The sequence below is a fragment of the Sus scrofa genome, chromosome 13 (assembly GCF_054392235.1).
Source record: "Sus scrofa isolate SSC_HxYL_T2T_F1_AM1 chromosome 13, Sscrofa_HxYL_maternal_Yorkshire_Landrace_v2.0, whole genome shotgun sequence".
Classification (NCBI taxonomy): domain Eukaryota; kingdom Metazoa; phylum Chordata; class Mammalia; order Artiodactyla; family Suidae; genus Sus; species Sus scrofa.
Window position 1 is genome coordinate 221,265,034 of NC_139395.1, and position 26,698 is coordinate 221,291,731.

The 26,698-nt window shown below is 57.5% G+C and overlaps 1 protein-coding gene and 1 long non-coding RNA gene across 23 annotated transcripts in view; one reads left to right on the top strand and one right to left on the bottom strand.

Moving 5' to 3' along the window:
* Positions 1-14,074, top strand: part of SLC37A1 (solute carrier family 37 member 1) — a 75,977-nt gene extending 61,903 nt beyond the window's left edge. For 13 of the 22 annotated variants that reach the window (XM_021071027.2, XM_084992200.1, XM_084992201.1 and 10 more), the window contains 3 exons: positions 5,041-5,138; positions 8,570-8,634; positions 9,021-9,980. In XM_021071027.2, the coding sequence (XP_020926686.2) occupies positions 5,041-5,138; positions 8,570-8,634; positions 9,021-9,036 (179 nt within the window). In that variant the 3' untranslated portion in view covers positions 9,037-9,980. Of the gene's footprint in view, positions 1-5,040; positions 5,139-6,629; positions 8,635-9,020; positions 9,981-12,968 lie in introns of those variants that run through there. The other 9 variants (XR_014825226.1, XR_014825227.1, XR_014825225.1 and 6 more) reach the window with 2 other exon arrangements.
* A 4,375-nt stretch (positions 14,075-18,449) lies between these two features.
* LOC146397915 (uncharacterized) lies at positions 18,450-25,566 on the bottom strand. The gene is made up of 3 exons (XR_014825231.1): positions 24,716-25,566; positions 24,031-24,223; positions 18,450-21,040 (listed from the first exon to the last, which is right to left on the bottom strand). It is a non-coding gene; the product is annotated as an uncharacterized LOC146397915 (long non-coding RNA).
* Positions 25,567-26,698: the final 1,132 nt, after the last annotated feature.

A 26,698-nucleotide genomic window follows, 5' to 3' on the forward strand; every position in this document is an offset into this window, starting at 1 on the left:
TCCAGGGCCTGTGGTCATGGATGCGTGGGAACAGCCACAGTCCATTTCTGGACGCCCACTGCTGTCTTCCTGATGCTGCATCCGAGGTCCTTCCTGCCACCCTCCTCTCCCTGCTCCCCGCACAGCTGCTCAGCCGCCCCACTGCCCCCGGTGCCCTGTGCTGAGACCCCCCCTACAGGGGAGCTGGCACTTTGGGGGCTTTACTCAAATGTTAGCTCTCAGCGGGACCCTCAACCCACCCAGGCTGAGCCACTCCCCCCAGCCAGCTCTCCTGGGGACATGTCCACCCCCTCCTCCTCCCCCTGACTGGCAGCCCCAGCAGGACAGAGTTTGCCCCACTGAGACGGTGCCTGGGACAGAGCAGGTGCTCTGGGCGAGGAAGGAATTGCCCGGTGGCCCGGAGACTCTGTCCAGCCAGGCAGTCTCCCGTCCAGGGCGTTGGGTGCAGGTGAGGGGTCGGGTCACAGACCCTGCTCATGCCACCGCCCCCAAGGGCTCCAGCACGTGCCTCACGTAGCAGCCCTGCTTGGTCCAAGACATGCCAGGCGAGGTGACACTGCTCAGAAGGCTGTGCCCTGAAGTCGTGCCCACCCCGTTCTTGTCCTTGACACCAGTGCTGGCATCTTGCTGGCTGGCGTCCGTGGTCACCGCTCTGATGTTCGCAGGGAGACCGTTCGTTCCCTTTGGCGGCATCTCCTGGGGACGTTTCTCGAGAAGGGAAGTGGCAGGGTGCCGGGCCCTGTGACAGTGTCCACAGCCCCCAGCACCGTCCTCCTGGCTCAGGTAGCACAGGAGAAGCTCCCTGCAGCCTGGAGGACAGTGGTCAGGCTGAGCACACGTCCTGGGCCAGGCGTCTCAGGCCTGTGCACCCCGTATCCTCCTCTCTGCTCTGTCCCCAGAGGCCTCTGTCCCTGAGTCGGTCCAGCTTCTACTGTGAAACCCTTTTCTGAAAGTGAATTGGCACTGGCAGCCCTGGCTGCATTTTAAAGCAGATGGAGAGTTAAAAAGAAGAAAATGATGCATTAGGTGAAAAACAACATTTTTCTCCATACTCTTCTCAAAACAAGAGGACGCAGAGGTCTCTGGCCCAGAGTAGAGACTCAGCGTCTATCCACAGAGAAGGCTCTGAGCTGCAGGAGCAACCAAAGCCTGCTCCAAACGCCTTCCTCCCAGAAAAGGGCAGAGGGCAACTCAGGCCTCATCTGACCCCTCCCTCATCTGCACTAAATGCTGTCCCTCAGCGGTCAGGTGGGGACGCTCCAGGTCCACCAGCCCCACTGCTCCAGCATCAAGGAAGCGGTAGTCATGGAAACGGCAGGCAGGTGTCTCCCTCACTGTTGCTCTGCTCGGGGGCTGCCCTGCTGGATGGAAGGGGAGCCAGACCCAAGCAGAAATGCACGGCTCTAGCAGGAATTCTGTTCCGAGGGGCATTTACTCCGATGTGTTTATTAAGTGCTGTTGGTTTCAGTGGAGGTGGAGCTTGTGAGGTGTCCACAAGCCAGAATCAGGCGGTTCCCATGACTGGAGCGGATCTGCTTGGTGGTTCTCGGGGCTTGGAGCCGCACCCCAGTGGGCTGCGAGGCTTGTGCTTATGCAGAGCCATTACACGGGGCCCTGAATTTCTCCTAGTTAATTTTTATTTTATCCCAATTAAACATAATGTAACTTTAGAAACCAGAGAGTCTTAGAAATGTATTCCAAGGCAAAGCGACCGGCCCCGCCCCACCACCCCCCACGCCCACTTTCTGCTGTTCCCAGCAGGACTTCAGCACTGCTCTCTCAAATCCCCCCACAGACACGTTACGTGTCTTGATTCATCACCTTCTGACCTTCTCTGCTGTCCTGGTGAGGAAGGCGGGGGGGCCCTGGTCTTTCCCCACCCCCACCCTCCTCCGTCTATTTACTCTCACGCCCTCTTGAGCCAAGAAATAAACTTTAACTGCACCTCCTTAATACGCACATCTTTGTTTGACCCCGGAGTCACACGTGTCTCCTTTTCTCCTTTGGTTTAAATTTCTGTTGCAGCCATGAGGGGTGCTTCACCCTCTGTCTGCCACACGGCTCCCCTCTGTGAGCCCCCCCATCTTGCCCACGGAGGACTCCTGTCTTCCAGGTCCCATGTTTACTGCCACCCTTTGGTGGGACATGTCTTCTCGTTGCTTCCCCAGAGGAGGTAGAGCTGAGAGCTCGGGAGTCTGCGGGGTCAGGCTTCAGCCGGCTCCCTAGGTGGATAGTCTGTCTGGGTATAGAAGTCCAGGCTGAGGGCCCTTTTTCTCCAAACTCCAGCTCTGTCATCACCAGGGAGAAGCCCGTGGTCATCCTCAGCCCTGGCCTCCATCTCCCACCTCTGATCTCCCCCTTCAGGGGCCCGGGGCTCCCGTCTTCATCTCTGCAGCCCCTCTGCACCCCCCTACCTCGTGCCCTTGGTGCCCTGGAGCCCACCCCGTCTGGAGACACGTGCTCTTGTCCTCTGGGAAAGTGTGCTGTGCTTTTTTCTTTGACAAGCTTCCCTTCCTGGGTTTTGTCTTCCTGGGAACCTTGGTAGTCAGATGTTGAACTTTCTGCATTCATCTTCCATTTTCTTTTTTCCTTGCCTGCCTGCATCTTTATTCTTTTCTTTGCTTTTCCCAGAGACGTTCTTGGCTTGACTTTGCAATTTCCATACTGAACCTTTCGTTTTAGCTGTCGCAGCATTCTCTCTGTCAGTGTGGTCTGCCCTTTCAGCGCGTCCTTTCTTCTTGGATGTGGTGTGTGTGAGATTGAATCGTGTGAAATTGCTGAGGTTGGATGGGTTTTCAGGTACAAGAGTGGGAGTTTCCTGTGGTTTAGCTTAATGTCTGTTAGTTCTCTGAGGCTCTTACACTTTCCTGAGAATTTTCTTCTCTCCACGTTATTTCCTCCAGCTTCCCCTCCTCCCAGTTTGTTTGCTTTCATGTTGAGGCTTTCCTCAGACACAGGGGAATCTTGCCTGCACACCCCCCATCCCGTATATTCATATTTAAGACTGAGCTGCTAAGCACTCACTAGAAGCCCTTTCCGCATGGAGGCATGTCAACCACTGGACTTTGGGGTCCAGCTGGAGACCAGAGGAGACCCCGGGACCCACGGGTGTGTGCACCTTGCCGCCAGCATCCTTACCCCGGGATGCAAGCCTAAGCCTCTGCCCTCCTGGGTGGAGGAGGGGTTGTCCTGAGTAGTGATGCTGAGGAGAAGCCTGGGGTCCCAGGAGGTGGAAAGTCATGTCTAATAGTTCATTGTAAGAGTCTGAGCTGGAGCTCGCTGGTGGCTCAGTGGGTTAAGGATCCAGCATTGTCACTGCTATGGCTCTGGTTACTACAGTGGTGTGGGTTCAGTCCCTGGCCCACGAACTTCCGCATGCCACAGGCGCAGCCCCCTCCAAAATGCCATATAGTTACTTCTCCAATTATAAAAGAAGTAAGTGCTCTTTGTCAGCATCTAAAACAATATTAGCCCATCTAATCTCTCGGAGATTAAACCTCAGTTGGTGACTTGGTAGGAATTCTTCATACTTCTCCATGTACCCAAGCAGTGAGCCTTCCTACACGTATATCATAATTTATTCCAGTCTCTCTTAGGAAAACAACCCAACTGCTGTGACAGACATTCTTAAATAGATATCTTTCAGCATGTTGAGGAATATTTGCTTTCTTTTGTTTTTTTATAGTTTTTAAAAAAATTATCTTGACATAATCTGAGACTCACAAGAAGCTTCAAAGATGGTACAAAAGAAATCATGTGGAGTTCCCATCATGGCACAGTGAAAATGAAGCCAACTAGGAGCCATGGGGTTGCAGGTTTAATCCCTGGCCTCACTCAGTGGGTCGAGGATCCAGCGTTGCTCTGAGCCGTGGTGTGGGTTGCGGATACGGCTCAGATGCTGCGTTGCTGTGGCTGTGGAGTAGGCTGGCAGTTTTAACTGTGATTCGACCCCTAGCCTGGGACCCTCTGTATGCCAAGGGCGTGGTCCTAAAAAGGAAAAAAAAAATTATATTTGTATTATCATAACCTCTCTCTCCCCACCATGTTTATAATACACACACACACATACATGCACACATGCAACTTATGAATATACACGTGGGTATTTCTTCCCGATCCACTTGAGAATAAATTGCAGGAGTTCCTGTCGAAGTTCAGTGGTAAAGAACCCAGCTAGTATCCATGAGGACGCGAGTTCAATCCCTGGCCTCACTCAGTGGGTTGGGGATCCGGTGTTGCCATGAGCTGTGGTGTAGGTCACAAGTACAGCTCGGATCCCGCATTGCTGTGGCTGTGGTATAGGCCAGTGGCTACAGCTCTGATTAGACCCCTAGCCTGGAAACTTCCATATGCTGTGTGGCCCTAAAACACAAAAAAAAAAAAAAAAAAAAAAAAAAAAAAAAAAAAAAAAGAATAAACTGCAAACGTGCAATAACTATGTGTTTGCTGTGTATTCCCTAAAAACAAGGAACTCTTGGTGTAACCACAGTGCAGTTATCAAAATCAGGACATGAACATTGAAACCGTGTTAGTATCTACAAGCCTTGTGCCTATTTTACCAAATGTTTTTATAGCAAAAGACTGTCTAATTAGATTCAGATTGCTTTATAATAAAATTTAAAAAAAAATTTTTTTTTTTGGCCACGTCCCCAGCATGCGGAAGTTCCCGGGCCAAGGACGGAACCTGCACCACAGCAGTGACAACACTGAATCCTGAACAGCTCGGCCACCAGGCAGCTGCATGTTGTCATACATTTATAATGGGAGAGCTAGATGAAAAGGGTGACCATTTTAGTGTCAAGACACATTTTTACGTTTCTTTCTGCAAAAAAAGCCAGTGCCACGTCCGCCCTGGCTGGTACCGGGGGCCGAGCGTTTCATCCCTCACCGGTCTGGGTGGAGAGGAGCGTTTCCTGTCTCATCTGTTTTCTCTTTAGTCCCGAGTAAGGGCCCGAGCGCCGTCTGTGTATTTACCGGGCTGGGTGTTTCAGGCGGTCACCTTGCTTTCGCTCCCTCACTCCGCCGTGTGCCTCGTTTCAGGGGCGGCCCTGGGCCCGCTGCTGGCGGGGCTCATCTCGCCGTCTGGATGGCACAACGTCTTCTCCATGCTGATGCTCGCCGACGCCTGTGCCTTATTGGTGAGTCGGTCCCTTTGATCCAGGAGCCTCCAAAGCCTGGTGGCACTTCTCCCTGGTCCCTGGGGAGTTGGGGCTGGTGACTGTCCCAGGGTCCCCGAGTGCTCGCGGCCCAGACGTCAGAAGCAGCAGCAGCAGCTTCCAGCAGGCACTAAAGAGGCCTTGGTTCCTGAGCCTTCGGGTTCCTGTGCAGCCCGAGCAGGTTCCTGAGCCCCTCTGGTCTACAGCGTCCCCCTGTGGCGTGGGCAGAATAGTGGCACCAGGGACAGGACCACAGTGGGGATTAGCGGGGACAGGGCACTGGGCTGGCCTTCCAGACGGTGCCGATCTGCCCCCTTGTCCCTCTGGCCCCCAGCTTGCCACACTGGGGAAGCAGCCTGGCTGCCCACCCTTAAAAGGCTGGAGGAGAGGGGAGGGGCTGGGCCGCTCCACCCTCTGTCCCTGTGTCTGTCCCCTCCTGTGCCCTGGGATGGAGAAGACCCATCTGGATGGCCCAACCCTGCTATGTCCACCATTCAGCACAGCCACCACACCCACTCTTACCGGTCACCCCGCGCCCAGGGTCCCGGACCTGAAGCCGCCAACGTGTCTTGCTTCACCGGGAAACTGATATTGATCCCAATACAGATGAGTTGAGGATTTTGGAAATATCACCTCCATCTATGAGATGGAAGTTTTATATTTTAATTCCCAGGCGTCCTAAGACCCGGCTCCCCTCATTTCATACAGAATCAAATACCAGCTCTCAACTTGGGAACCTGGGAGGCTTGAGAAACAGCTGCTCAAGGAAGCCAGGGCACTTCCACTAAGTAGCAGCATCATTAGGTCTGTTTAAAGACAGAGCCTCCTCTGTTTCAGAAACACCAGGCTCTGCGTCCATTAAGCGTCCTCTTAATGCACGGCTAGACTTGTAGGAAGGGAAAGCCTGTCCCCAGGACCCCAGAATGGAGGGGCAACATGAAGTAAGTGCCCAGGCTGGTGCCAGCGCAGGGGGGTGAGTTGTCAGGCTCAGGAATTGAGGGCTGCCCCCAGAACAGGAGACCGGGTGCTGGGCTGGCTCAGATGGGGAGCTGGACGTGCGGCCTTCCTCCAGCCCGGACCCCCGGGCTCGGCAGGCAGTGGAAGCATGTACCTTCGCACATGGGCACAGAAGAGAAGCGGGACCTGTGCCACCAGCATGCTCACCAGATTAGGGGGAAACTGCCTTGAGAATCTTTAGCCACAGACCTGCCTCCTGTAAGCTTTAATTTTCTGACTTACGTGATGTAGATATTATACACGTATCAAAACACAGGGCAACATTGGTCCCGGACCGGGGCCACAGCTGGTTGTTAGGCAGACGCCAATCCCAAACCATCTGAGAAGGTGGAAGCTCATCCCCACAGCCAAGCCCAGCTGAAGGGGAGCTCAGCCCCAAGTCAGGAGGTGGTTAGGAAACGGCCTGCGGGGATGGGGGCGACAGGCACGGTTCTCACGGACCCCCCCACACTGCAGGAAAAAAGGTTATCCGGTAAACCGTGAAAATAAACACAGTTAATATGACTAAAGATGTCACAGAAGGAACTGTGTTCGTGAGAAAAGAACAAGACTGAAAAAAGAGCTGGTGAGATACAGATACAAGGAAGCCGTCTGGATGCAGCTGCAGAGAGAAAGACGAGAGTGTCAGGGAGCAGACGGGGCGGACGGCCTGGCACGGCCCACGGGGGTCCAGGAAGAACCCACTGTTGAAGGAAAAGAGCTGAGAACCAAAGCAGCCACTACAACGCCAACGCCGCGGGAAAGGGCCCAGCAGACAGCGGATGGACCGACTCTCCAGTCACCGGCGGACTTGGCCTGGCCTGGAAATCCAGACTGACTCCGATATTGACAGGAAACACACCCGAAATGCCAGAACCCAGAAAGGACGGGGGGGAAGATTGACAGCAGGCAGACAGCCACGGTGAGGCTGCGGGACTGGGGAGGCCAGGCGGCCACCAGGACCAGTCTTTTCAGCCCTAAAGACCAGAGACACCACCTCTTGGCGTCTCAGTGGACCAGTTTCCCCTCCTTCCAAGGCTGGACCTCGGTGAGCCCAGCAGGTCACGTGGGGACCTCAAGACCAACTGGGCTGTGACCTCACCTGGGGACCGTGACGGTGCCCGGGGACCGTGACCGCACCTCGGGGCGAGTGCAGAGCCCCGGGCCTGCCCCTCCGTCCACACTCCATTACTCGGGGCTGCAGCCCCCTGGGCAGGCTCCTGGGAGGGCACTGCCCAGGGACAGCCACGTGTCACGTCTGAGGAGCTGGTGTCTGACCTCCAGCGTTGTCGGGGCTGCACACAGGGCAGCCCAGCCCTCTGGGAGCACTCAGCGTGTCCTTCCCTCCTTCCGCCAGAAAATGGTTCTGTGCTGGTCCCACTGGGTGGGATTCGTGCCGAGGACTCAGCAGGCGGCGGGCGCTGGAGGTTCGGGCTCCCGAGAGCAGATTATTGAACTGGAACGCGACAATCGCCGGCAGCCTGGCCTGTAGCACCTGCCGAGTCCCCACACGCTGGCTTTGGGACACGGCCATCGTAGGGGACCCGGGGGCTCCTCCTGAACCTTCAGCACCCTGTCTTGCAGCGCCCCGGCCTCAGGATGGCACCGCGTGGCTGCGGGTGGTGTTAAAGCAGCCCCTCGAAGCTCTCCAGCAACACCCCCCACCTCGGGCCCGGGGGCACCCACAGCTTTCCAGGAAGCAGGACCACCTGAGCCAGGGTTTCCCTCAGGAGCCCCTGTCAAAACCTGGGCACAGCTCGCTGTGGGGGCACCGTTCTGGAGGGGCTGCCACGCTTGGGGAAGACCTAGGTCCCCGCTGCACGCAGCTCAGCTGGGGCGATGCGGCCCGCGCTGATCAGGACGCATGAGCTGACTCCGCCCTCTAGGCCGTGGGCAGGAGCTGCTGATTCATTTACCTCGAGACCAAGGCCGAGGCCACGGACCAGCAGCGGGCTCTGGGGAGGCCTGGCCGTGCTCTCCCAGAAGCTTGCCCGTGGACCAGGGCTGCCCAAGGATGGCTCTGCAGGCTGTCCGTGCCAATGGCTGGTGACGGCTCGCCTGCCCTCCAGAGTCACCCGTGCAGCGCTCCAGCCTCCCCCAGTGTCTCTGTGACCGTGTCCTTCTTACTCACTTCCCCATGTGGGCATTTTATGATTGGACTGGCTTCAAGGCAGCCCTGCCCTGGGACCAGGCCCTCGGGATGGCAGTGCCCGTGAGGCCCCCGCCGCTCCTCTGCTGAGGCTCTGAAGTCCTTCGCTTTCTGAAGAAGAGGCACCTCCACGGGGCAGCCCCCCACCCCGCCCACTATGCACTTGAGCGCCAAGCCGGGTGGGCTCCAGCACCTCCCCGGGGACAGCACGGTGTCCGCGCAGGGTCTCCCGGTGGTGACAGTGGCCTTGTCTTTGTTTTGGGTGCAGTTCCTGGTCCGCCTCATACACAAGGAGCTGTGCTGCCCGGGGTCGGCGACGGGAGACCAAATTCCGTGAGTGCCCTCAGCGTCCCCGCAGCCCAGTGTGTCTGCCTGCCAGACCAGCTCGCCCTAAAAGGAGCCAAAACCTCGCTCGGGTCCCTGTCACTGCGCGGCTCATGCACGCCCATTTTTTCTTTCCCAATAAATGCCTGGGGTGGACACTATCCAGGTCCGTCTCCCCTGAACGTGCAGTGAAGAGGCGCGAGGGATACTGCCGCCTCTGCTCCTCTGAGCCGCGGCTTCCGGCAAAGTCAGCAGCTCAGAGCTTGGCCTGACCCCCCCGCCCCTCGCCCAGGGGACCCCCCCACCCCCGCTCTGGCCCCTGGGGAGCCCGAGGCACCCCGGGCTCCGGGCATCAGCGCAAGGTGACCAGCTGCTGTTTCCTCCTCCTCTTCCAGGTTTAAGGAGCACTAGCCACTCGAGCCCATGGAGGGAGGCTGGGCCTGCCCTCCACGCACGGTCTTTCAAGGAAAAGTTCGAATAAAGGATCCTGTGTTGAAAAGAATGATTTCCCCTTGCCTTTTGCACATTCACCTGGAACAGACACAAAAGCCACCTTGAGAATTCCTGGTACGATTCTGGCCATGCCCTGGGGCCCGGGGCAGTGCTGGGGAAGCTGGTGGGCAGCGCAGGCTGCCGTCCGCCCACCGAGCCCCCGACGCGCAGGCCCCTCCGGGGCGCCAGGCGGCTGCTCCGCGGCACGAGCGATGGCAGCCGGGACCTGTGTGCGGCGCCCGGGTGCCTTGGTCTCTCTCAGGTATTTCAACGCAGGCTGTCAGAGCACATGGAGCCGATGGGGCGGTTGGGATGCTACAGGTGAGGGGGTGCGGGTCACAGAGCCCCGCCTCCCCGGGGACCCACCTGACACCTGCATCAGAACCAAGACGGAACCCAGACCCGTCCCATCACCCAAACGACGTCCCAGCACTTCCTCCTGCTCTGCGCCCCCCCCGGAAACGTCCAAGTGAGTGGGGGCAAGGCCATCGACGGACGGGAGGACTGAACAGCCGCCACCGATCCCCAGGGGCCACGCCACCACTGGCCCCGTTCGGGGACCAGGGAGGACGCGCTGAGGCCGGGCCTGGGGCTGGGAGTGGCCGGTCCCCAGCCCAGCCCTCTGTCCCCGCCGCCCGCCCCCCGCACCACGCGTAGACCTGAGCCTGTTCTTGGCTCCGCAGCGCTGGAGTGGATTTATTTATTGAAACGTGAAATGTGTTGCAGAAGCTCAAGAAACAGAAGAGGCATCCTGTTATTTATTAAGACAAACTCTGATTGTTCTCGGGCCACTTGTTTTCTCGGTTGTTGCCTCACAAAATATTTCCTGCCCTTTGAAATAAAATTTGAAAAAACCAAAAAAACCTCAAGCAGAATCTCGGTTATTTCTGATCACATTTCCATTACGTCCAAAACAGAAAACTTCCAAAGAGCTCCGTGTGTTCTCAGTTTGCTCAGGGTCAGACAGTCTGGTTCTGCAAGTGGAGACCGTTTCCAGCAGAGGGGAGGCTCACCCTGCAGGGGACAGTCCCCGAGGACACGCAGAAGGCAGAGCCCAGGCCCCGGCAAACACAGCACCCGGCTGTTTGTAAATCACGCAGTTTAAGGAGCATCCCGGAATATTCGCCCTCAACAGCAAAGTGTCACAGGCCTGGAGCAGGGCTGCGCTTGGACTGCAGAGGCAGGGTCCTCCCGCTCTGTCAGTCTCCTTCTCAGCGTCTTCTAAGTGCACGTGGCACACACCTTAGACGGAGCGCCCTGTGGTAACACCCACCCGTGTGCCAGGAGGAGGGCTGCCCCCGGGCCGTGGTCATCGTGTCCCTGGTCCCGCCCAGGACGTGGGCGCTACACGCCAGGCACCCTGGGTGTCCTCAGGAGGAGGCTTGCTTTTTTATTAGCAGAGGTGGTTACTGGAGCTCCCGCTGTGGCACAGTGGGTTAGGAATCCGATTGCAGCGGCTCGGCTGGCTGCAGAGGTGTGGGTTCGATCCCTGGCCCAGGGCAGTGGGTTAGAGGAGCTGGCGTTGCCACAGCTGTGGCTCGGATTCAGTCCCTGGCCTGGGATCACCATATGCTGCCAGGGCGGCCACAAAAGATTTAAAAACTTTTTTGAAAAGTTACGCACTTCGAAAGTCGCTTCTGCTGCAGTTAGAATCCCCGTGACACTAAGTGGATGCCACGCGGTCCGCACACACCATCCCCGGCCGCTTCTGTCCCCCTGTCCCTCCCGCTCTGTCCCTCTTTGTTCCTTGTGCCCGGCTGGCCCGCCCCCCTGAGCTCGTCCTTCTGTCTCCCCCCCCCCACCCTTGGCACCAAGCCCCTCGGATTAGGATCCCCGTGGCCGTGCTGCACCCCGTGGCCGTGCTGCACCCCGCAGGCTGCGGCCCCCTCGCTACCACACAGCCCCACCCTTCTTTCGATGCTAAGCTGCATCAGCAAGGGTGGATGTGACGGAGAGCCTTGGCCATTCAGTGAGGCCCAGAGAGCATCTTTTCTAATGAAATCTGGACCCCGCAGCTCCCGCCTCCCAGCGCCGTTCTGAGCTTGTCAGAGGCCCAGGTGAGGTCGCCCAGGTCACTCCTGCACCTTTACACAAAGGATCGCGCCTCTCTTGTGGTTCAGCAACAGGACGCTTTTTCAGAGGTGACTTGTTTTCCCCCAGCTCAGGGACTAAAACCATTAGAAGAAGATCTCCCGCAACCTGCAGAGGAAGAGAGGGCTCACCCCCGAGCCTGCAGAGGGACAGCCAACAGCGCCTTTCAGGCGGAGAGTCCACACCTTGAGAAAAGGAAGCGTGCGCACACTATTCTTTAAAGCAGTTTGGTTGAAACATGCTCAGCATTAGCTGAGATAATTTCCTCCTGCAAAGAGCCAGCTGCGGTGCCGCCTGCTCGCATTCATATGGAAATGCGTCTTTGCCTTTCATGAATTTGTGTCAGTGAGATTGTCCTATTCAGAGCCACCAAAAAGATGCCCAGGGTGATTGAAATGCAAGCTTGTGACAGGGCTGGTGAGTGAGCCAGGACTCCAGCCCTCCTGTGGCAAAGGAAGGAAAGCTGGGTCCTGGAAACTTGCCCTAAGAGCCTTTTCAAAGTCAAAACCTGAGGGCTCCCACTGTGGCGCGATGGGGTCAATGGCCTCTCCGGAGCGCTGGGACGCAGGTTCGATTCCCCGCTCGCTTGGTGGGTTAGGGACCTGGTGTTACAACCGCTGAGGCGTAGGTCGCAACTGCTGCTCGGGTCCAATCCCTGGCCCGGGCACTCCGTGTGCCACAGGGCAACCAAAAGAGAAAGAAAGGAAAAAACAGAATCCCCCCAACTCCAATGGCCAGCTGGTGAAATTCAATGAAAATAAATTATTAGAGAAAAAACACTGGAAAGAAATACAAGTCCTAATTTGTTTTGTTAGATTCGATAACGCATAAACCCACACCGCCAAATTGCAGTGAAAGTTTGCAAATGCTGTGTCTCTGCTCCTCTTACTGTGAGCTGTAACCTGTGACCCGGCACCCACACCTCCAGTAAGAGAGAAACTCGCAGAGGTAGAGCCACATGGCAGTGTGGCTGGGGGGTCCAGGGACAGGATCGCGGAGGGTGGCCTGGAGGCTGGCCTTGGGTGTGCAGGGGCTGCTGGGCGTGGCCCACACAGTGTGTCACCTGGCGTGTCCCCAGAGAGCTTCAGCAGCCTGGCTTCCAGGGTCCGCCCCGGGTCTGCCAGGCTTCCGTTTCTCCGATAGGCACCCAGAGCCAAATGAACACGGGCCCCTGTTCAAAAATGAGAAAGAAGTGCTGATGGAGACGGGAGAGCAGACCACCCGCGTGGGGGTGGGGGTGTGTCTGTGCGTGTGTGTCTGTGTATATGTCTGTGGGTGTGTGTGTGTGTGTCCACGTGGGTGTGTCAGTGTGTCTGTGTGTGTGTTGGTGTGTCTGTGTGTGTGTGTATGTATCTGTGTGGGAGTTGGTGTGTCTTTGTGTGTGTGTGTCAGTGTGTCTCTGTGTGTGTTGGTGTGTCTCTGTGTCTCTGTGTGTGTGTCCACGTCTCTGTGGGTGTTGGGGGGTGTGTGTGTGTGTCCACGTCTCTGTGGGTGTTGGGGTGTGTGTGTGTGTGTATGTCCACGTGTCCGTGCGTGTCCGTGTGTTGGGCGTGTGCTCAGCCCCGCCGGCTGTGACCGCCCTGACGAGCACAGCGCCTCCTCTACCATCTGCGTGTTTTCGGGGCTGAATTTCTCATCCTTAGACTCAGAAGAGCCGTCAAGTTCATGTGAGAGCAGGGGCACCGCTGGACAGAGTGCGGCCACTGCGGCAGGGTCGCGGTCTCCTGAGCCGCTTCCTTCCGGGCCTGTCACCCCCTCAGGGACATCAGCTGTCACCACCTGTGCGAGCTTGACCTTCAGAACCAGCCTTGAAGCCACACCTGTGAAGATGCCTCCTGGCGCCTGGAGTCATGACCTCAAACCCAACTGGTAGAAACTGGTGTCACCCCTTCATGCAGCACATGTCCCCAAGGGCTGGGAAACAGCGACAGTGACACATCCGTGTGGTGGATTCCCTGGGGCCCCGACCAGCAGCGCCGCTGGCGCGGGGTGGGTGAAGTTCCAGGAAGAAACTAAGCACAGAGAGAAGCCAGGAAAGGGAGGGGGGGGCCCTTGACACCGCGTGCCATCCTTGAGGAGGGGCAGGTGGGCGAGGCCTCGGTGGCAGGACAGAGAGCACCATCCAGGGACCCAGGGAAGCTGGCAGACGGAATGGGCCTCGAGCACAGGCGGTCTTGCCAGGATTGGCAGGGCGGGGGAGGTGGCGCAGGCGGGGGCCAGGGAGGTGGGGGCGGGCCCCTGGTGGGTGAAAGGGGAGGGCCCAGGGACTGAGGATCTGGTGGGGGACAGCGCTGGACAGTCTGAGTGGCCAGAAGGTGGCGGTCAGCGGCCTCAGAGCAGAGCCTCGGACTGAGGGTGCAAGGGCAGGAACCAGGGCTGCCATGGGCGGGGGAGGCCAAGCTGGCAGATGCTGAACAGGAGCCAAGGAAGAGTCAGAGATGGCGGGACGCCTTCTGGGTGAAAGAGTAGCAGGTTCGATTTTGGTCACCAAAGCACGAGTTCAGAGCTGGCAGAGGTCACCGGACAGTGGAGGACACCAGGTCCCAAAGAGAGATGCCGTGGAGACCAGACCAGGCTGCCAGCCCCTGGTCAGGGCTTTGCCCACCGCCCCATGCAAGTGCCGCGTCCAGTTGACCACCCATCGCCAGGTACTGGGAGACCCCCTTTTGCCTTTGCTGTGCTTCTTTCGGCTACAGGGTCTCCTGTGCCTCCAAACGCCGGGGCCCTCCCGCACTGCAGGGGTCCCAGCCCCACAGCCAAGGGGCTGGGGGCTCATGGGACCTGCGAGCCAGGGTCTGAAAGCCTGAGGCCCTGCGTTGTGTTTTCTTTTTTCTGTTTTAATAAAACCCAGATCTTTTGCTGCACAGAGGGCCTCTCAGCGCTGAGTCTCCGAAGGACCCGGGGAGGGACAGGCGGTGCCCTGGGGCCTCCTCAGCGGGGACTCCCTGGGGGCCCCCCCCCCAGCTCCTCACGACGCTGGTTGTCAGTGGGTCCCTTTGCTTCACTGTCACATTTAATGTGGCACAAGGATCCGCAGGGCAGGCTCTGCATGTCAGGTGGCCAGCCTGGCAAGGGGGCAGCCTGCGGGCAGCAGGGAGGAGGGTGGCCCAGGGCGGCCGGGCAGGGTGCGGGGGGCCGGGGAGGTGGGGGCACAGGGCAGAGAGGCACAACCCTTGTCCAGCTCCGCCACCAGGAAGCTCCATCCGCTCACATCTCCCAACACCTGGGAGGCCTCGTCTCCCCTCCGCTTAATAAGATGACAAAGGGGCCGAGGTCCAGAGAAGTTACCCACTCAAGCTCCCTTGCCACCTGCAGCCGAGCCAGGGTTAGATGCCAAGAGTCTGCCCACAGTTCACTGTCCGTCTGTCCTTCCCCAGAGAGGCCGGAGCAAACCAGGCTTCCTTGTGATTTTGTTTTATGGTTTTTCTACTCTTCTCATGAAGGGGCTTTGCATGTGTCCCCCAAATTGACAGGATAACGTAATCCGTGCCTCCTGCCCACCCATCCCCCAGCCTCCGCAGCCGTCACGGCGCATTTACACTTCCCTCTTACAACGTTATGTGTCCCTAGGCAAACTCGAGAATCCTACCATTTCACCGGCTCTTGCTCAGCTCAGCAAAGAGCCAACACTGTTCTCCCGACAAAGTCAGGGACACCCGCAGAGGCCAAGCGACTTCCCACAGCGCATCCGCTAGGCTCAGAGCTGGGGGCCCTGGGGACCCCGGTCCTGCTGGCACCCGGACCTCCGAGGGCCAGGAGCGAGCCCCCACTGAGGAGGTCAAGCCTCTGCAGGTGATCGAGGGTGTGCCACCTGGACCCCACAGAAGGGTGACAGCATGACCTCAGAGGGCGTGGTCCTGCGTCACCGCCTCAGCACAGGACGTCGCAGACCCAATCACCGGGTGTTGAAGGAGAAGAGAAATGAGTAAAAACCCAAGTTACCGCTAAGTTCCTTTTTAGAAACTGCAGCATGAAATGAAAAGTGGATGTCTCCAGAACACCAAGTCGGGGAAATGACAAATCGATGCCTCAAATGTATGTGAAATTCCAGGAAAGCATCCAGGGGCCCAGGACACGGCGGGGGGCGGGGTGAGGCTCGGGGTTTGATCAAGACCTGAAACCCCTGGAGAGCGTGCAGTTTGGAGACAAACGGACGGTGTCCGCGACACGCTCCAGGACAGGTCAGCTCTCCTCCAGAGCTCCCCAGTCACTTGCGCGTGCAGCGTGGGCAGCAGTGGAGGCTCAGCACGTCCAGGGCTCCGCAATTAAGTGGGAACAAAATTCCCCAAGCCAGGACCCCGAAGGGCCGTCAGATGTCCAACCAGGTGTGCACCAGGGCCGACCCAACCCCAAGAGCCGAGTCACCAGGTCTCAGACGCTGTCCTGTGTGCAGCCAACATGAGCTAGCGCGGGAGCCGGGCCGTGAAACCCTGTGTGCTCACCCCCGCCTTGGCGCACGGGCTCTGCGGGCTCAACCTCGGGCCCTGAAGCTTCATAAGCAGGCTGGTAAGGCCTCTGCTCTCTGGAGTCCCTAAAAGCCCCATTCCTCTGGTGCTCTGTGACTGTCCCCAGCATTGCCTATCAACTCTTCCCAATGCTTGCCTCTTCTAAGCACATGTGGCCTTGGCACGGCTGGCCCCCGACTGTTCGGCCAACCCACTGTGAGAGTGGGTGACACCTGTCCCTTCTGGGCTTGGAGCATTTAATTCCCAAACATGACCCCCCCCCCGCCCCCAAGGGCAGTTCTTCCTCTGCCCTGGTAGCTGGTGGTGCTGAGAAGCTGGCTGCTGCGTGAGCCTGACTTAGCATGAACAGAGCCCCCGACAGTCCCTGGGGGTCCCAGAGGTGTAACCCTCACACCTGAGGGGCTGGCAGGAGGCCCGTGAGGGATCCCCCATCAGAGGTGGAAGAGGGTCGTCCTTGGTGGGCTTGGTCGCTCACGTCGTAAAACTGTCCCTATGACCCAGGGGAGGCTGGTCCTCCCCGCAAGGACCGCAGAGCTCCAGGGGACACGGCTGGAAACGGGACGCATGGCTCTGGAACGAGGGGCAGAGAAGGAGGAGGCCAAGGGGGGCACGGAGCGGCCCTGAAGACTGGAGCGCAGCCTTGGTCCCCAGGGCAGAGCCCTGAGCGAGAACTGCCCACAGGTCTGGCTTGGCCAGGGTGGTCCTGCGCCAGCTGATGGCTGCTTCCTCCTTGGTGATGCTCAGAGAGCCCCCCGCTGCTCCTTGTCTGCTCAGAGAGCCCCCCGCTGCCTGCGCGCCCCTGCCTCCTCTCACACCTCCCGGGCCCAGCTCCCCTCACCCCTCCACACCTCCGTCCAGCTGGCCGAGTCCTTCTCCTCACCCGGGAATTCAAGTATCTTCTTTCTACCCTGGGGCTGCTTCTCCTTCCGCGCTAAGTGGAGGTCCGGGTGGGCCCCAAGCTCTGCCGGTGGGGGGGGGACTGTTCCTCCTCCCTCTTTAGAACAACCTGAGCGCGGCTGTGGCGGACGTGCAGTCTGGGCTGGACGGGCCTCCCCCACGCCTCCACCGTGCCTGCCCACCGGGAGGTGCCTCCATCCTCCGCAGGTGTGAGCTGGGGGTGCTGGGCGACAGGCAGGCTGCTGGCCCGCTGCTGCCCCTTCTGCTGGTCCCAGATCGGTCAATTAAACATAAACTGGGAGTTTCCGCTTAGCGGGTTATGAACCTGACTAGGATCCATGAGGATGCAGATTTGATCCCTGGCCTTGCTTGGTGGGTTAAGGATCTGGCATTGCCCTGAGCTGCAGCGTAGGTCGCAGATGCGCCTGGGATCCTGTGTTGCTGTGGCTGTGGTGTAGCCGGCAGCTGCAGCCGATTTGGCCCCTAGCCTGGCACCTCCTTATGCTGCAGGTGTGGCCCTAAAAAAATGTAGTGGATATGAACTACATCTTGGTATGGAGCCCGCCACCCCTGCATCCTTCAGATCCTCCGGTGTAGAAGTGATGCCCGCCCCCCAACCGGGGGTGGGGGCAGTGTGTCCTATTTACTCCCCTGACCAAGGTCAGGGGCACATCCAGAGGCTCCCACCTGTCATGCCCGCGATGACCCAGCTGCCAAGTTTGCCTATCCCGGTTATAATCTGGGGATGGCAGACGGGGGACCTGACCCCCGCGGACTCACTGTGAGCCAGTCCTTGGCCACAACCACCTGCCCTGACTGCCTGGCCTCTATGCACCCCCACCTCAACAGGGGCCCCTGGGAAGCTGTGGCTCCGGGGGTAGCAACGTGACCTCCGACCTATGTCTAGCAACCCTTAAAATGTTTGGATGCCCCGCCCCCATGTGCAGCCACCCAAGGAAACAGCCCGAAGTCACCGTAACAGGCTCTTGTGTTGCACAGCTGGTTTGCAAATTCCAGAAATGTGCTCTAACTGCCCCCTCCTTCCCCGGTCCGTGCTTTTGTAGATTTTTTTTCTACTTATTTTCATTCTGCTCATTTCTAAATTATACTTCGGTGTCATGTCAAGTGTATACACATTGAGAATCTCTCTACCTTCCTGGTAAATCAAAGTACCCTCTTTGTCACCAGCAACTTCGTGCTCCTAGTGATTTTATGCTTGAGGTCAAGTTTGCCGGCTATCAGCAGAGGGACATGAGGTTTTTATGTGTATTTGCAGGACATGTTTTTTCTCCATTATCTTGTTTTAAGCCATTTTTATCCTTACATTTTAGATACTGTGGGTGAAACCAAGCAGCGTCTAGAGAAGCAGATTAAGTCTTAAGTGTCTTTCGTCAATGAAAAAAGGGCCCGTTTTTCTCTCTCCAACTCCTGCAACTGGAAAGTTCTGCTCCTTGTCCTGTGAGGCATGACCACTGCCTCACCCTTCACCAGCAGGCTCCCCGAGGGTGGAGTGGGCTTCCTTCAAAGCAGGTATTCTAGAAAGCCCCAGGCTTTGGGCACAGGTGCCAGCGGTGAAGATGGGCCAGGCCACGCCCACCAGGAGGGTCATTGCCAACGTGAGTTGACCAGCACTAACTCCCAGCCTCCCAGAAATCGGAGCCCTGGCACACAGCTGGGCCCTTTCGGCCAAATCTTCTTCTTACGTTCTGCGTGGCGCTGTTGAAAGATCTAATCCCATCCCTACCTCAAGATGACCCGGCACCGGCTCTGGCAGCAAAAACGGGTAGAAATGCAAACACCTGCTCCAAAGCGCGCTGCCTTCCACGTGGACCCGCGAAAGCGCGTCTCGGGATCTAAGCCATCTCTTTCGTATGATGTATCCCAACGCGTGCAGTTAAAAGCTAAAAATAAGAAAGCTAATTAGACACAAAGACATTTCAGAAGGCGACGGCTTGACGGTCCCCGAGCAGGAAGCTCATCTATTTATTGTTCACCAGCCACCTACTGGGAGTTAACGTCAACAAGACAGGTTAGGGAGCAAAGACGACAAAATGAGTCGCAACAGACCTGCTCACCGTCCTCAGCTCATACCACGCCTGGTGCTCAGGAGCCAAGGAAAGCCCACTGGGCCCCGTTGCCCAAGGCGAGGGCTCTAGCAGCATCCGGGGTGGTTTTGCAGGAAGTAGCCGTTTCAGTCCGCTTCTCCGTGGTCTGGGAGTCCGGTGCTCTCGCTTGACAGTTCTAAGCTTTGGGGTTCTGCGCCGATGCCCCAAAGTGTGCTCACGTGTGCACACACGCACCCCACCCCCACCCCACGCCTTCTTCCCTCGAGGATTTTCTGTCCTAAAACCAGCAGCATTTAGCCAGAGTTTAATTGGCTTCGATAGCCAGAGAGCAGAAAGGCCGCCCCCACCTCTGCCCTCATTTGCGGGCTGCTCCCCCTCCCAGGCGGGGTCTTGCTTCTCTTCGGGGGGGCCCCCTATGCCCCATCTCTATTATTATTTATCTATTTATTTACTTATTTATTGTCTTTTTGCAAATGGAAGTTCCCAGGCTAGGGGTCCAATCAGAGCTGCCTGCACCACAGCCACAGCAACACAGGATCCGAGCTGCATCTGCAACCTACACCACAGCTCACGGCAACGCCGGATCTTTAACCCACTGAGCAAGGCCAGGGATCAAACCCGCAACCTCATGAAAACAGGTGGGATTCTTAACCGGCTGAGCCACCACGGGAAGGCCGGCCTTTCCTGTTTAGATTGCACTGCCATCAGTGCCTTTCCACTCTGAGACGAGTGTCATTCACTGCTTCCCTGCTGTGCACACGGACACGTGTCGCCTAATTTCGGGACAGCTGGAATGACTCATACTGCAGAGGGACTAACGAGCGCTTGTCTCCTCAGAGAAGCTGTCGAGAGGGGATGGGCCCGGCCTGCGTTCATCACTCCATAACCTCCCTCTCTGCCCGTCGCATGCCCTGCATGTGGTCTGTAGCCTGGAGAAGCCTGATCAGGGCCCCAGGGGGGAGGCGGGGAGGGGTCTTCCCCACTGAGCCTGGCCGTGGAGGCTGGACCCACATTTCAAGGGAGTTCTCCCCAGCAACACCCACCCTCCCCCCAAACCCACCAGCCCCAGCCACGAGACCCTTGGCACCCAAACAGTGGGATTCTGACTTTGCAGCAACCACAAAGGTCAGGGCAGTGGTTCTCTGCAGCCACCCTGGTGATGTTTTAAAAATACGGATTGCTCAGAGTTCCCCGGTGGCCTGGTGGTTAAGGACTTGGGGTAGTCACGGCTGTGACTCAGGTTCAATCCCTAGCCCTGGAATTTCTGCATGCCGTGGGCACAGCCAGAATGAGATGAAATAGTAAAATAAAATAAAATAAAAATATGGGGAGTTCCTGTCGTGGCGCAGTGGTTAACAAATCCGACTAGGAACCATGAGGTTGCAGGTTCGATCCCTGCCCTTGCTCAGTGGGTTAAGGATTCGGCGTTGCTGTGAGCTGTGGTGTAGGTCGCAGATGCGGCTTGGATCCCGTGTTGCTGTGGCTCTGGTGTAGGCCGGCAGCTACAGCTCTGATTAAACCCCTAGCCTGGGAACCTCCACATGCCGTGGGAGAAGCCCTAGAAAAGGCAAAAGACTAAATAAGTAAATAAATAAGTAAATGAAAATGTGGGTGCCCAGGCCTGCCCTCAGAGATTTGACTCCTTTGCTCTAGGGCGAGGCCCAGGCCTTGGCATTTTTAAAGGCTCCCCAGCAGACAGCCCAGGGCCCTGCGCCTCTGGAAGAGCTTTTCTACGCCGAGGGCTCAGAGCCCCAGCCAAGGGTAACCTGCTCTCAGCTTGTCCCCAGCCCTGGAGCACGTCCCTCAAAATGTCTTGGCTTGAATTAAAATATCGACTTCTGAAACTCTTGAACTAACTTAGCATATTTCCCACGAGAAGCTCCTGTTTCTTTTACAAAATAAATAGTAACAGGACTGCTTTTCGCCTCTGCCAATTTACAAGGTGAAATTATATATAAAGCACACACCCGTGCTAGTCACAGAATTCACCTGGAGCCCCCATCGTCCCCCGAGCTGGATCCATGACACGGGCCCGGTCGGAGCCGTGATCCCCAGCCCCTGCCACGCACCAGCGGAGCCTGGCCTGTACCCACAGTGCCCTGAGCGCCCACAGAGCCTGCAAAGCCTGGTCCAGGGCGGGTCCTCCCAGTTGGCAAGGAGACAAGACCCAGACCGGCACGGCCTTGGGGCTCAGCAGAGACACCGCGGTGCCTTTGCTGGTCGCAGACAACCTGACAGGATGGGACCGCGTGTCCTCCCTGGAAGGTCGCCGATGGTCCGGTCTTCCCTCCTGCGCCCCCAGGCGGAGGCGACTCCAGGCCCCTGCGGTCTCCTTCTCTTTGCTTTTTTTGGTGGACGCTCTGTGTCGCTTCGTGATGATGGTGGCGCTGGTCACAGGCTGACCTGGTGGAGAAGCGAGCTGGAGCGTGTGGTCTATGGACGGGACCCCAGCACAGACACCCTATGCCCCCCAGACCCCCTGCCCGAGGTCACCCCCACCTCCCTTCCCCTCGCTCCCCAGGCTGTCTTTGACCCCAAGAGGAGAGTCGCTGGGGCCTCCAGATGCCCTGTTACCCCGCAGACTTGCTGCCCCGTCCTGACCTCGGACCTTGGCTTCCGTTCCTTCCTGTCCCCCTTCAGGCTCTCGGATGCTTATGGAGAGGTGGGCACTGGCCGGGTCTGACGTCCCAACCTCCTGGCCCGATGCCTCTGATGCTCGGAACCTTCCCCGTTGACACTGCGACCTCTTCCCTTCACTGTACAGCGTCTACACCTTAGCTTCAGTTGCTACCCGGAGGGAAAATCCTGGAACTCCGTCACCTTCCAGAAGCCTCTTTACCCTACTCAGCCTCACTCTGCGGGGTGCCGCCCCCACCCAATCTCCCCCCTTCCAACCCTTCCCCCATCCCAGTGACACCACCAGGCCTGCTGTCTGGCCAAGCAGGCTGTGCCCCCCACAGGGCACAGGTGGGGCTGAAACCCAGCTCCCTCTCCCACTTTAGCTCAAAGCATCTTGAAGGGTATGGCGTTCTCCCTCCCACAGGAGGGGGGAAGAGCCAGCCTTCACCCCTCGGCCTCAACTCTGTGCAGGCAGCGCCTCACTCTCCTCCTCTGAGACACAGAACCTTCTGGAGCCTCTTCCCAGCACCTCTGACATCACCCCACTGGTGCAGGTCTGCGCTTGTAAGGAGGTGTCCACAGTGGCACTTGTACCCCCTGTGCTGCGTTGACCAGGCTGGGCCCCTGGTCCCTCAGGGCGTGTTTGGCCCCTGCCAACGGATTTGGCCTGCGCCCTCCCGTGGGTCTGTCCTCCCACAGATCCTACAGGTGTGCCCTTAAAATAGCCCCCTGAACTTAAGCAGTTCCCAGAGGCTCTTTCCTTGGGCCCCGGGCACCCAGAGCATCATCTCACAGCCTGAGGACCCTGTCCATCCTCCTCCTAGGTGCCCAGAGCATCTCGTATCCTGAGGACCATCTCCATCCCCCCGGGCGCCCAGAGCATCTCGCATCCTGAGGACCATCTCCATCCTCCCTCTTGGTGCCCAGAGCATCTCGCATCCTGAGGGCCATCTCCATCCTCCCCGGGTGCCCAGAGCATCTGGCATCCTGAGGACCATCTCCATCCCCCCCGGGTGCCCAGAGCATCTCGCATCCTGAGGACCCTGTCCATCCCCCCCAGGCGCCCAGAGCATCTCGCATCCTGAGGACCATCTCCATCCTCCCTCTGGGTGCCCAGAGCATCTCGCATCCTGAGGACCATCTCCATCCTCCCTCTTGGTGCCCAGAGCATCTCGCATCCTGAGGACCATCTCCATCCTCCCTCTTGGTGCCCAGAGCATCTCGCATCCTGAGGGCCATCTCCATCCTCCCCGGGTGCCCAGAGCATCTGGCATCCTGAGGACCATCACCATCCCCCCCGGGCGCCCAGAGCATCTGGCATCCTGAGGACCATCTCCATCCTCCCTCTTGGTGCCCAGAGCATCTCGCATCCTGAGGACCATCTCCATCCCCCCGGGCGCCCAGAGCATCTCGCATCCTGAGGACCATCTCTATCCTCCCTCTTGGTGCCCAGAGCATCTCGCATCCTGAGGGCCATCTCCATCCTCCCCGGGTGCCCAGAGCATCTGGCATCCTGAGGACCATCACCATCCCCCCCGGGCGCCCAGAGCATCTGGCATCCTGAGGACCCTGTCCATCCCCCCCAGGTGCCCAGAGCATCTGGCATCCTGAGGACCATCTCCATCCCCCCCGGGTGCCCAGAGCATCTCGCATCCTGAGGACCATCTCCATCCTCCCTCTGAGTGCCCAGAGCATCTCGCATCCTGAGGACCATCTCCATCCTCCCAGGTGCCCAGAGCATCTGGCATCCTGAGGACCATCACCATCCCCCCCGGGCGCCCAGAGCATCTGGCATCCTGAGGACCCTGTCCATCCCCCCCAGGTGCCCAGAGCATCTGGCATCCTGAGGATCATCTCCATCCCCCCGGGCGCCCAGAGCATCTCGCATCCTGAGGACCATCTCTATCCTCCCTCTTGGTGCCCAGAGCATCTCGCATCCTGAGCACCATCTCCATCCTCCACCTCTGTGGCTTCCCTTCCAGGCACCATTCTCTGGACCAGGCCCTGGGCTCAGGCTCAGGGTCTCCTTCCCCACCACAGGGCCATGTGCCCACAGGCAGCTCCCGCACTCCCTGGCTGCAGGTGCCCTGACTGTAAGAGAACGCAAAGTGAAGATGGTGTTTGAAAGGTGTGTGATAGCCCCGCCTCGGACAGGTACGAAATAGGAACTCGGTAAATGCAGGTTTCCTTCTCTGTCAGCCCCCTTCTCTGGGCCCCAGTGAATCTTCCTAAACTACCACCCTGCTGTGTCACCACCCAGATTCACAGGTGGAAGCCCTGCCCCCCAGTGTGGCTGTATCTGGAAATAACTAGGGTTAAATGGGGTCGTAGGGTGAGTTCCCATCATGGCTCAGGGGTTAACGAATCTGACTGGGAACCATGAAGTTGCAGGTTTGATCCCTGCCCTTGCTCAGTGGGTTAAGGATCCGGCGTGGCCGTGAGCTGTGGTGTGTGTCACAGATGCGGCTCGGATCCCATGTTGCTGTGGCTATGGTGTAGGCCGGCGGCTACAGCTCCGATTGGACCCCTAGCATGGGAACCTCCATATGCTGCTGGTGCAGCCCAAGAAAAGGCAAAAAGACAAAAAAAAAATGGGGTCATAGGGCGAGGCCCTGATCTGATGGGATCGGTGCCCGTATTATAAGAGACAGCAGAGTAGGCTCTCTGTCTTTGTCTCTCTGTCTTTGTCTCTCTACCACACACCCTCTCCAAGTACATGCACTTAGGAAAAGCCATTAAGGACACAGGGTCACAGCCAGAAAACAGCCACCTACCTGCCAGAAAGAGAGCCCTCATCTGAAACCGAGTTTGCTGGTGCCTTCATCTCAGGCTTCCAGCCTCCAGAACTGCGAGAAAACACACCTCCGATGCTCACGTCCCATAAGCCTGCGTATTTTGCTCAGGCAGCCCCAGCAGACGAGATGCACCCCGACCACCTTACTCTCTGCCAATGGCTCTCGTCAGTCCCTGGTGAAATCAAGGTCATCAGACAGGTGATTTAGGCTTCTTCCCCAGGTCTGGCTCCAGCTACCTTCCTGGATTCTCACCTCCACGCCTGCAAATCCTAGCAGCCTGGCTGCACTGGGCCCACCTGACAGCTGACTCAAAGATGGACAGACAGATGGGGTGGGGGGGTCAAGAGAATGCTGGGGGGGGAGCAGATTCATCACCTGTTACAGTGACACAGACAGGGCCCGAGGGCAGAGGAACTGCTGGTCACTATCAGCTCCTGGAGGTGGGACACTGGGCCCCCAGGCCTCTCCTTCCTGGAGGCTGCTCCCCCTGCCCCCCTTCAGGTGTGCGAGCCTGGCAGAGGGGGACTTGTATGCTGCAGAGCCCCCGGTGGGAAGGCCGGGGCATGTGGTCCTCCCCTCTGAAGAGTCACAATTTCCAGGAGAGCCATCTTACTTTCCAGGAGCCCTGAAGCATTCGTGTGTCTGTGTGTGTGTGTGTGTTTACCTTTTCTAGGGCCACACCCACAGCATATGGATGTTCCCAGGCTAGGGGTTGAATTGGAGCTGTAGCCGCCAGCCTATGCCAGAGCCACAGCAACGCAGGGATCTAAACTGCATCTGCGACCTACACCACAGCTCACAGCAACGCCGGATCCTTAACCCACTGAGCGAGGCCAGGGATCGAACCCGCAACCTCGTGGCTTCTAGTCAGATTCGTTAACCACGGAGCCATGACGCGAATGCCTCTGTCATTCATTTTTTGTCTCCTGGGTTCAGTTATTCAACCTGCATTTACTGAGAGGATGGTGTTTAGGAGGCAGTGTCCAGCCGTGATGAAGTCTGACGAGCCCCCATCTGCTCAGAACCTGGCATCTGATGGTTGAGATGGAGGAAACAGGACAAGCAGCAGCAAAGGACAATCTTTCGGTCTCCATAGGGTTTGCCCAAAAGTCAGCGATGTTATCTTTAGGCAGGTGGCAGTCTGCCTCATCTCAGGGGATCAGGCCATTCCTGAAAGGCCGAGGCAGTCAACTTTCCCATCTTAAAAAAAAAGGTCCCTGCATTGAAATGTGAGCTTTAAAAGTCCTGGTCTAGAGGCAGGTAAGACTGAGAACCTGTGAAACCCGAGAGTCGTTCGGAAGAGGGAGACGCTGGGCAAAGTGTCCCAATCTGGCCTCCACAAACACAAACTCCCCAAGTGGCTTGGGGCGGTGGTCGGCGAGGAGGCTCCATCCGCAAACTGGGCTGCACTTCCCCCTGAAGCTGATCACGGCCACCAGCGCAGCTCTTCCACCCCTCCTGGCTCATCTTTCACTTTTTTGCTGCCATGTGGTTGGAGAGGTGTCGGCAGGAAGAACAGCGCGCTGATGTGCTTGGCTTCCTCCCAACGCGCCAATCACAGGGCTCCGCGCACGCGCGCTGGGTGGGGCCACGCCCTGCACCTGCCTCGCCTGCACCTGCGCGGAGAGCAAGCTGGCATCTGAAAGGGACGGCCGCTGCTCGTCCCACCCTCTCTCCGCAGAGCAGCAGCCCTGGTTTGCAAAGAGGAAGGGGCTCCTGGAGGCCGAGGGGCAGGTTGCCAGGGAGCTGGAAACAGACACTCTCCAGGTTTCACCGTGCCCGTGGGAGGCTTTTTTCTGCCTGTTAACTTTTTAGACATTTTTATCTAATTCAGTTAGTTCTAGTATATCTGGACTTGTGACCACCAGCTCATTATTTGCTTCCCATTTGTCCACTATTTTATAAACCATTTTCTCTAAAAGATTTTCTGGAAATGTTCTATGCTCATTTCCTCACCTCATTTTAGAAGTTGTAATCAAATGGGAGGGGAAAACGGGCAGGAAGTGCGATTCATGTATCACTTTAAGATCTGGACGAGAAAAGAAGAAAGATTGTGGAAAATGCAGGATTCTATAACATTAAAGGTCAGTGGAAATAGATGAAAAATGATGCAAATATCTTAAGTGGATGGAAATTAAAGCTGAAGACAGGGGGTTCGTCATTCTCTCTACTTTGTGTATTTGGACATTTTCTTGATTGTAATATCTTGGCACCAAGGAGAGGCAGGTACCCCTGAAGCTGGAGGGGAGCCCAACAGTGTCAGTGGGAATTAACAGCTGGTGAGTGGATAAAACTCATGTTAAATCTTTGGAAACCAAGGATTTAAAAGAAGGGGGTTTTGTTATGAAACCACCCCTTTTATAGACTAAGTGGGGCTCTGTATGTCCAAATGTGCTGTCAAAAATTATTCACTTAGCATCCTGGCCAGTACAGACGGTCACACACAACTGCAGCAAGACAAGACCCACCGCCCCCAGGTGGTTAGGGAATAAGCCATTGCTCCCACAGTGGCCTTTTGGGGTTCACTTCTTAGGATCCTTCAACATCAGAAATATTTGGAATTATGTACACAAATATTAAGAAAATCAAACTTCTCGCCTAAATAGTTTCCAGTGAAGGAATTCTTGGATAATTGGGAGTTTTATCT